Below are 10,516 nucleotides of genomic sequence, written 5' to 3'. Positions count from 1 at the left end.
GTCAAACCTACACTAGCAAGGAGATCGGGCTGAAACTATAGCTACAAGCTATCCAAGGATGGTACTATAGAATGTCACCTCAAGGTAGGCCTAGTGGCGTCATCTCTTGGTTAGGCCGGAAACTTATCAATCCACCCTCGTATATCATAAAAGTGTTCGTTAAAGGCTTTCTGTATGAATTGCTGTAAACAAGGGACAAGGGTATAAGGCAAGCGTCATGAAAAGTTAGCAAAATTAGCGTGACGTAGTATACGAACAACCCTTAAGGGTTAATTTTAATAGCGTGATAATCTTTTGGACAACTTTTAGGTCTAGCAATTTACCTAAGATCTAAATTCTTCCTTGTTGCGTGTCGATAAAGTAAATGGGGCAAAGGACGTGTCGTAAGGAGGGTTCTCATCAATAAAAACGACAATGACCCGCAGTTAATTCCCTAACGTTTGTTCTTGGCTTTAAGGATTACGGTTAATGAAAAAATGACAATCTTGCGGACTATTAGGGATAACGTGGCGTCGTTTTTGGGCATCACACATCGATTGACGATTTGGTGTAGATGTTGCCAGGAATTCCGATGTCAAATTAATCTAAATAGGTATAATTAATGCCAGTCATGAGCTCTAATTATGTCTAACATTTTGGGCGACTTAAATGGCCACAATTTTATAATATACAGGGTGTTGCGTTAGTCGAATCGTTAGTTTATACAAGCAAACACATCAACATTAACAGAAATGTTTGAAAAGAAAATGATAAAATTTAAATTGTGTTTCAAATTACCTTAAAACTGATCCACAAGTTTTATCGCAGATTATGCATTTCGAAGCGACCGGTAAGTTTCCTTCCAACCATTGATGTGGCATTAGAATGGTCTGAAAAAGAATTAAAAAAATTAAGTAACCCTCTTGATTTTCCAAAGGGACAGTACCAGAGTAACTATATTCTTATTATAAAAGCTTCTTTGACTTCATTTCCTCTGAAGAAAAAATTAATATAAAAACGATTTCTTCAAAAAATTGTTGAAGATGAGTAGTTTTTAGCGACAATTGTTGAATTATAACAAATATAAAACAGGAGATGAAAAACTAGACTTCAGAGTTGGATTATAAAAGAAAAGAAATCACTTTTGTGCTTCAGATCTGATCAAATTTATAGTTTAAAGTAGAAAATAATAAACGTAGCTAGATAAACGTTTTTAAAGAGGAATATGATCAAAAAATAAAGAATGCTTTAATTTCTGTAATTATTTACCCTAGTAATTAGTAATTTGATAAATGATTAATTTTTCTTTTTGGTGTATAAAATCAAGGTCTCTAATAAAGTTCAGTACAACGTTAGAAATTCGTTAATTTTTAATAAACTGTCAGGCATTGTGACTGTATAAAATAGATCATTAATGAGAGAGTCAATTTCACAGTCAGAGCTTTTCGTACGCTACATTCGCACATTTCCATGAATTCATTTAATTAACAAATCGATAAAAGTAGAAGTAATGTTGGTATCAATCAGAAATGCAAATCATTATTTATTATATTGACGGAGCCCTAGTTACGGAGTTCCTTGAACAACTGCGAAAGTATATAGAATAAAAATAAATATTAAATGGGCGTAACTACCCTTAAATTACAAGATCATTATCAGCGGCTTTAACAAATTTTCATTATTCGATGACTTTTACAATTTAAAATGACAATTTTATGTTTTTTTGCAACCCCAACTGAATGTGATGGTATTATAAATTTGTTAAACTATTTCACGAAAGATACAGAAAATGGAAATTCGTTAATCAATATCTAGATATTATTTGTAATACTACCACACCGTTTTAAAGTACGATAAGCCATAATCTAATATAGGAACGAAATACAAATCATCATCATAAGTCGTCAGTCCCAAGACTGATTGGACACACATCTCCACTCTTTCATATCCTGAGCTAGTCTTCGCATTTCCCTAAAACTAGAACAACCCACATCTCAACCAACTCTCGTTTCTGTCTCTAATATGATTCTGACTAGACCTTTATGCCGGAGAAGATGTACTGCTAACCTATCTCGCCTATTTCCTATTGACTTTTATTGAGTCCTCTGTTCTCCTATCCTTTCTAATAACTTTTCATTTCTAACTTTCTCTATCCACAGTATTCTCATCACTCGCCTGTAACACCAGATTTCGAACGCTTCTAACCTTTTCTTTTCTGTCGCGCCCACTGTCCAAGTTTCGCACCCGTACAGCGCCGCGCTCCATATATACAGCTTTAACAATCTTCGAAATCGAAAATACCACAAACGGCGTGGTGAGCGTCATCTGTAATAGCTCACCACGCCATTTGTGATATTTTTTAAAACGCGCTGTTAAGACAGCAGGTAAAGGTTGGTCTGTGTTCTGTCAGAGCTGCCTGCGACGCCCTGATGAGATCCAATAAAATCGAAATCGCGATCAGCGTCTGGCAGTTTCGACAGAATACAGACCATTTCGAATTATTTTGTTCGAAATCGAATTTTTAAATTAATCGTTCGCGAGCATAGAAATGACTTCTTTTTATTGAAGGCGACTCGACCCTGCGCTATGATCTGCTTTATGTCCCTAGTACTCCTTCCGTCCTGACTTATCTGACTTCCTAGAAACGTAAAATGGGCCACTTCTTCTAATTTTTCGTCTTCAATCTTTCTCTACTTTTTCTCCCTTGCATAGCAATGCTTTTGTTTTACTTTTATTTATTTTCATACAATACTGTTTTATCAATACCGCTTCCATTTTATTTAAAGCTATCTCTAACTTTTCCCAGCTATATCATGTGAAAATCCAGAGATACAAATGTAGTTAATAATAAATTTTATGTCGAACTTAATGTTCATGAATAGATAATGTTTTTTCCATTCACTTGTATCAGAACTTATATCAATAAAGTACGCGATACTAAGCAATAATCTATCAGTGATTTAGGTCAGGTAGAATGTCTTAAAAGTGCTCTAACTGAACTCGTCTGAAACCGATTACGTTCTACATTATGTACTTACCCCATCGCTGTCTTCAATTATGTTTTCTTTTCCAATAGAAGCGAGCGTGGTCCATTTGCAGTTGTTAATTGCCTTTGCGGCGCATCTCTTATGAACTTTGAACTTACATACTTCACAACTAAGGCCGTGGCTTGTGACCCCGTTCAAGGCTTCGCGACACACATTACAAAAAGTAGGCCGAGCATGTGATGTTGCATACCTGTAATAAAAACCCTCTTTTATTCATGTCCTTCGAACATTTTATGGAATAGAATGTGAATCAAAGTTGATTGCTCTTTTTTTTTCGTTTCATTTCGTTTCGTTACTTTAAGGTGTCACAGCGGATGAATAAAACTTTTCAATTTTTTTTTTATTTATTACCGCAATTTGATGCGATGCGATATGCTGAAGTTAGTAACAGATGAAATAGAAGTCGGCGTTTGTTTGTTGAACTAACGAAAACAATGTTATTGTTGGATAGAGTTCTTTTTGAGGTTGAAACTTTCTCATTTTGGCACGTCAGCTACAGATATTGAAACTAGAAAGTTTGTTAGAATCAAAGTTTACATCTGACCATTGATTTTACGTATCCATGTGAACAGTCCGTTCATGATCGTGCTCAAACTTTAAACTCGAGTTATGATAAATTGCTCATAAAAACGTCACACCAGATTTAAGTTGACGGCTGTGATGATTTTTACAAAAAGCTCAAGAAAACTCTTCTTTTAATATAAATAACTACAAAGGTTTTACAATTTTTTTTTTGATATCAAGAAGAAAGTGTCTTTCATTTATTATGCCTTTTATGAATTATACAAACGGAGAAACAGAATTTCCGGGAAATCCTTTATGTACTATAGCAGACCCTTTTACTTTGATAAATTGTTCATTTTTCGGTAGTGACTGGTAATATATAAGGGACATAACACATAGGAAAGAAAAGGTATTTATTATTATTATTTGTCAGTTTCGTAATTCAATTAATCTAAACCCTGATTAATAATATAATGTGTATTTCTGTTTGCTCCAATACATAGAGACTACGGAACATCATCATTACCACTAGACATGTTCAGAATTCATCGTCATTTTTTGAGTTATCTCCCGTTTATTTAGATTCATGTTTTGATTATTATTTTGCGGTTTACCCACCATGAGCCAATGGGTGCAATATTGAAAAATGTTCAATTAGAGCACGGTAGCCAAGGATATCGCTACCCATTGATAGTTACAGTAGCCTAATGCGACCCAAAAAACGTTCCCCGTCCCTCATCGGCTTGAGGTTCTAGAGGGTGTTACAGGGAAGTAATTACAGCATATTCTTGTAATGTATTCTAAACAAAGAATGACAATGAAAGTGAAACGGAGGAAGTACATGGCCTACCAAGAAAAACTAATATTTACTTCTTTCGACAGGAGGAGTGGGTACTCGTTGTCGATGACGATGCGATGCCGTGCAGAAACGGTGCATGATACACGAACGAGTGGTAACTTATATTTTTTTACTCACAGTATAATAGGTAAATGGGGAGTCGCTTACGAGACATATATGTATGTATCTAATGTACAAAAGAGAATTTTAAAATTTATTCTTAGATAATGTGCACATTCTGTTGCCAACCGAGAAGTTGTTAAGGGAAAATGGTTGATACAACAATCCAACCCAATCCAAGTCAATCCTGCGCAACCTATGCTAGCCTAGTCTAGTCTAGCATAACATAACCTAACCTAACCTAACCTACGATCCTTTTGGTGCGAGTCTAAATCCAGACAGCTGAGCAGCCAGAAGGATCCCCCACCTGGAGCCCCCGCCCTCATATCTACCAGTCTCCATTACTGGTCAGAATCCTCTTCCCAGTCGGATTACTTGGACTCCGGCACTGGTAGGACATCTCGGGTTCGTGGTATCGGCATTTTCCTTTAAAGCAGAGACGAGCAAACTCGGCTCTTTTGACTCCTCAGCCTAGGAGCTCCTCATTGCTGCTGACAGTGCCAGTGAGATGAATCTTTCCTTTTCTTATCTCTTCCATTTCGTAGGTACCTTTTTCGTTGGCCGAACCCAATAGTACTGCGACCGTAGTTCGGCACGCTACCCCTGACTTGTATCGCCCGCAGGTATCGCCAGGTTCGACACCTTTCAACCCAGCGGCGTGACTTAGAAGTTTAGTCCATTGGTTAGCATTCGGAAGGAAACCAGTTCGATTCTGGGTCCGTCTGTCTTGATCCAAGTTTTTCTGTGGTTTCCTTGGATCACTTAGGTAAATACTTGAGCAGTAATATTCCACAGATAATCGTTCATTTTCTTCTGTCTTCATTTCGTCCGTCTCATCTTTCTCACCCTTTCCGGCGTAGTCCGGAGGAACATTCCACCCACTACCATTAGTGGCTGGTGGGAATGAAACACCCAAGAGTTTTTCTTCTTTTAGGTACTGTATCGACCCTCACAACTGCCCAACTCCCTGTCCAAACGTTCGGAAGGCAATCACACCTATTTGTTAATATTTCATTTAATCACAATCATGAACCTCCATTGAAATTAGCAACATCGATTTAGTATTTAACCCTTTTATACTCATAGCAAATAAAGTTTAAATTCACTTTTGTTTGCACCATCTGGTAGGGTTTAAACAAATGCTAAGACGTGCTTTATCTCTTCCAGTTATGAATATTTATCAAAGCCGATGTAACATGATTAGCAATTTAATTGAAGTCGATTTCATTAATATTGATGCGGCTCATTGTAACATTAGCTTTATTCTGTCACAAGTGAGTATAAATTAAAATGAATTAGCATATCGCCACGTTGAAGGGTAACACCTGACGCGTGTGGGTGTACAACATCTTTTGCTATTCGCCATGGCCTCAGAAATTAATAACAGAAGCGAGGTACAAAAAGCTGTGCTACTTAAAATTATTAAAGTATCTTTTTAATGATTAAAGTTGTAGAGGGAAAGCCGCTATGTAGGAAAAGTGTAAGAAAACGGCTTGGATATTGCCGAAATAACTTAAGTACTCTTGCAAAGTAAAGGCGCGTGCTAATCATGGATACAGGACTATTTATATTTTTAGAAAGAAAGGAGCCAGGTCCGTAGCCGGGAAGTTTTTCTCATATACATATACTTCAGCCCCTTTAGCCCCTTGAGCCTCCCGATAGCCACCTGCTTAATATTCGTTTAAATTTTGTAAAAAGGTATTATTTATATTAAATTTCTGATAAATGTGATGATTAATAAAAACAAAAGAAAACTCCTAAGTACGTTACCACTGTAATCCCTTTTCTTAAAAAACTTCATGAGCGCCTTATGTTACGTCTTGACAAACTTCCATTTTCTAAAAGATTAATTTTGTTTCGAAAAGATGTTGTTATGAAATAGTTCTTGCGTTTGCCAAGTGTCAAGTAAAATTTTAATCAAGCTGTCTATAAAGTTCAGATCTCCGTCAAGAATAGTAATCTCAAAAAAGGACAGTTTTTTATTTTGTTATTTAATTTGAGTGTTTCTGAGAAACAAGATAATATCAATTTATAAAATCTTTATTTTCGAATGTAGTCGATTGGAAGAAAAATAATAAATATTTTATACAAATATATCGGTGATGATTATCCTTAAAATTAGGGCTTTTATTTTAAAATATTTATTGGATACTAACAGGATTGTTTTGGTTGACGAAAGTCTATAGGCATTAGACCAAACAACAAATCTTTATTTATGTGTGAACTTTTATGTCTTGGTTTTATAGAAGATGTCAGAATATCTAATCAAGTTGAGCACCGCGTAAGTACACATTTACGTGGGATCACAGGTCAAAGTAAAAATGATAGTTAACGAGATATCGATAAAAAAAAACAGGTGTTGATGACCTCTGGTCACGTATAAAATTTTTATGTTGGTTCGATCGTTTGGGACGTCTGACAATAGGTTTAAAACAGTGGTTCCTAGCCCTTTTAATACTGTTACCCCTGTGATCTATTAGGAAAACTGATTTTACCCCGACCTTAACATGTTATCAATACAAACAATACAAGCAAATACAAATAGGTGGCGGCAAAGGGTATGGGCATTTTTAAAACTATGTTAGCTAAAGCAGGATATTCGGCACCAGATTTTCGCCAAAACACGCTAAAATCGTAATTTTGAAATTCCACTCTGCAAGTAGTATCTTGTTTGGTTCGATATTTACCAATTGTGCATACAGTTGTATAAACATCGACACATCTATAATTTATATTTTTACTATCTAGCTACGTATTTTATTACATTAGTCACTTCTATGCTCGTGAACGGTTAATTTAGAAATTTGTAAAAGGTTGTTAAAGGTGTATGTTTGGAGCGCAGCGTTGTACGGGTGCGAAACATGGACAGTAGGCGCGGTGGAAAAGAAAAGGTTAGAAGCCTTCGAAATGTGGTGTTATAGGCGAATGATGAGGATGACGTAGGTAGAAAAGGTTAGAAATGAAGAGGTATTGGAAAGAATAGGAGAACAGAGGACTCTATGGAAGTCAATAAAGAATAGACGAGATAGGTTGGTAGGACACCTTCTCAGGCATGAAGGTCTAGTCCGAGACATATTAGAGGCAGAAACAGGATTAGGAGGGGTAGAGGTAGACCTAGGTTAGATTACTGTTCACAAATAGTTAAAGATGTGGGTTGTTCTAGTTTTAGGGAAATGCGAAGTTTAGCTCAGGATAGGATAGAGTGCAGGTACGTGTCCAACCAGTCTTAGGACTGACGACCCTATCATGATGATGAGGTCTTAATTATTATATTCTTTGTTACCTCCACAGAATTATTGATTTACCCTCGCGGGGGTAATTACCCCCAGGTTCGGAATCACTGGTTTAAAACCATAAAATTAGAGTTTATAATAAAATGTATGACTTTGTTTACAGTAAGATTCTTGACTCTGGGTTTGTCCTGCACCAATCTTTTGTTAACGACGCAACGACTTTTTGGATGGGGACAATATAGGTATTTTAAACCAAAAGAAATCTATCTATGTCAGGAAAGTCCCAAAAATGTCCCGCGCGTTCGAGAACGAAACGTCGATGCGGTCGGTATAAATTAATGAATCCAAAAATTCTGTAGTGTAAGAACTTCTCTTTTGTGTGATATAAATTGATTCACTATCATGTATACCTACAATAAAAGCAAATAAATAAAAAACATTTGTCACTGTCGGCTATAAATCACTTTGCCAATTTCAGGGCGACACAACAACAAGGCTTTGTGAAAATAAAAATCCCCATTTATAATCCGACTGATTAAATTTTCCGTGTTTTATGAGCTTCATTAGAAATTTTACATGAAACAGGTACAATTTACCTTCAACATCGAAATGATAAAAATTTCATTATAAAAGTATGTCAAGTAATATAAATTTGTACTCGCTTAAAGAAAATGAAACGCTTTCCCGGTTCAAATAAATAAAATAAGGACTACGTAGAAGTGTAGTAGAACTGAATTCTCTCTACGTATATTGCTAACCGTTATATCAATTCTTTCGTTTGCGTAGGCATGTATTAAATGTAAAATGTATGTATAGGACTCTCTAAAAACCAATCAGTTGATTTTCTATAATTTTCAGTGAATATTTACTAATCATCGCAGTTATAATAACAGAACTGCAAATAAGTTTCCAGTTTTTTCACTCTTCAAGTAGCATGAGATATTGCAACATCGTCGGCTTTATTTTTGCGGGATGGGTTCCTTAATATATTAATGTAAACTATTATTATTATCTATCGAGGAACGATGCCTTGCTTTTACCGTGTCTTTCAACGTAAACATTTCCTTTTCACGTGAATGATTTTCTTTGAAACGTGGAAGGAAGAGGAGCCTCAGGCTAAATCCTTTCGACAAAGGTAGGCATATATCAGATATGATATATTCAGTTTTGGCTCTGAAACCAACCAGCTGAGAAAATTTTGTGACAAATATCCTTTAGAAAGGAGTTTCTTCGTTTCTGTTCGTTTTAATCTCTTGGATATAGAAGAACTTCCAATGGCTGAATAGGTTCTTTTGTTTTCTTTGTATAGAGGATCTAAATGTACTGCATGCTTATTATCATACTCAAAAACATTACACTGTTCTTAATATCTACTACATGGGACTAAAATAAATACGTATTCTTTGTTTTTAATATATTAAATATTAATTTGAGTTTGTTGTCACCTCTCGGAGCTTAGTGGTAAGAGGATTGGTTTGTAAAGCTAATGGTACCAGGATCGATTCCCGACGAGGATGTGACAACAGCAACAAATTTTTCCTGGTTAATTTATAGTAGAGAAAAATTGACAATGAATTTTCAAATTAATAAATAAATAATTATTATCTACATGACTGTTGCAGTTTAAAAATATGCATTTGGGATGCCCATGCCATAGGAGTTACACCTATAGAATGGGTTAAGATATTTAATTAATTCAATGATCGTATAAATAAGTGAAATACCTATGCGAAAGGATCCGAAGTCGATAAAAAGCAGTTAATATAAATAGTGCACGAAGAAGAAAAGTAAGCAATGATAATAAATTAGCAACAGTATAAATAATTTAGTTGTAAGATAAAGTGTATCTAGTGCGTTTCAGTGTTACATAAATAATTTATATTCACAAGACCTTTAAACAGAGCTAATAGATAATTCACAATAGATTTTTTACTTTTTGTCTAACAAACTAAGAAGTTTAAATTCATTTTCGTTCTTCATCTAAACAGAGTAAATGTGAAATTATCACTTGAAGAATCTTCTTGTCTTAAGAAGAATCATTTGGAAATTGGATATTTAATTTTATAGTTTATGGACCTGTTAATAACATTGTTTCAATAAAATTAATTCAGAATCGTTTCTAAAAGATGAATCCACTAAATTAACTGTTCAACTTAAGTTTGTAAAAGTATTATCATATTCTCGCATACCGTTCACTAGCTTTACTCTTTAGGAAAGTTTTAAATCCCTCAGGCTGACAGGTACGCCTTTTGGGATCAACCGTCTCATATTCGTAAATCAAAAGTGAAAGCGTGACGTCATTTTTGATTTATAATTTAAACGTTATCTAACATAAAAACAAATTGCTTTAGTGGCAGCTACGGACAGTATTTGTTGAAAGTTTCTAAAGAATGTTGAAAGGAGTAATTGAAAAATCGTTGTATAAGATCTCCAACTTTAATAGTTTCAAAAATTATCTCCAACATACTTATGATGAAACAAATTTTACTTGTTCATAGGGTAGACTATTCCCGATATTTTTGATTCTGTGACGACAATGCAAAGATAAATCTACAATAATTTAAATATATTCTTTCGACTCTCCCGCTAGAAAAAAGTCGTTGCTATACTTTATTTATTTTCTCTAGCGATGTGTTCCTTCCAATGTCTTGGATGCGCGTTGGCAAAATCGTAGGTCGGGAGAAAAAAGCTCATTATACTCTCGACTCTTGTTCATTAAACATATTTTTTCATACAGTACCTGCCAAAAGTTTTTTTCAATCATGAATAGTAGTGCGAGTCGAAAACAAGCGTTA

At 35.1% G+C, this 10,516-nt stretch overlaps 1 protein-coding gene across 1 annotated transcript in view; it reads right to left on the bottom strand.

Moving 5' to 3' along the window:
• Positions 1 to 773: 773 nt before the first annotated feature.
• LOC112905436 (diacylglycerol kinase eta-like) overlaps positions 774 to 10,516 on the bottom strand; it is a 50,295-nt gene continuing 40,552 nt past the window's right edge. Inside the window, exons 5-6 of the mRNA XM_025977868.1 lie at positions 3,018 to 3,216; positions 774 to 869 (exon numbers count right to left, since the gene is read on the bottom strand). Coding sequence (XP_025833653.1) covers positions 774 to 869; positions 3,018 to 3,216 — 295 coding nt within the window. The remainder of the gene's footprint in view (positions 870 to 3,017; positions 3,217 to 10,516) is intronic.

The sequence above is a fragment of the Agrilus planipennis genome, unplaced genomic scaffold (genome assembly GCF_000699045.2).
Source record: "Agrilus planipennis isolate EAB-ADULT unplaced genomic scaffold, Apla_2.0 scaffold240, whole genome shotgun sequence".
In the NCBI taxonomy this organism is placed as follows: Eukaryota; Metazoa; Arthropoda; class Insecta; order Coleoptera; family Buprestidae; genus Agrilus; species Agrilus planipennis.
The sequence above is the reverse complement of the archived record's forward strand: the minus strand, read 5'-3'. Positions and strand labels throughout refer to the sequence as shown.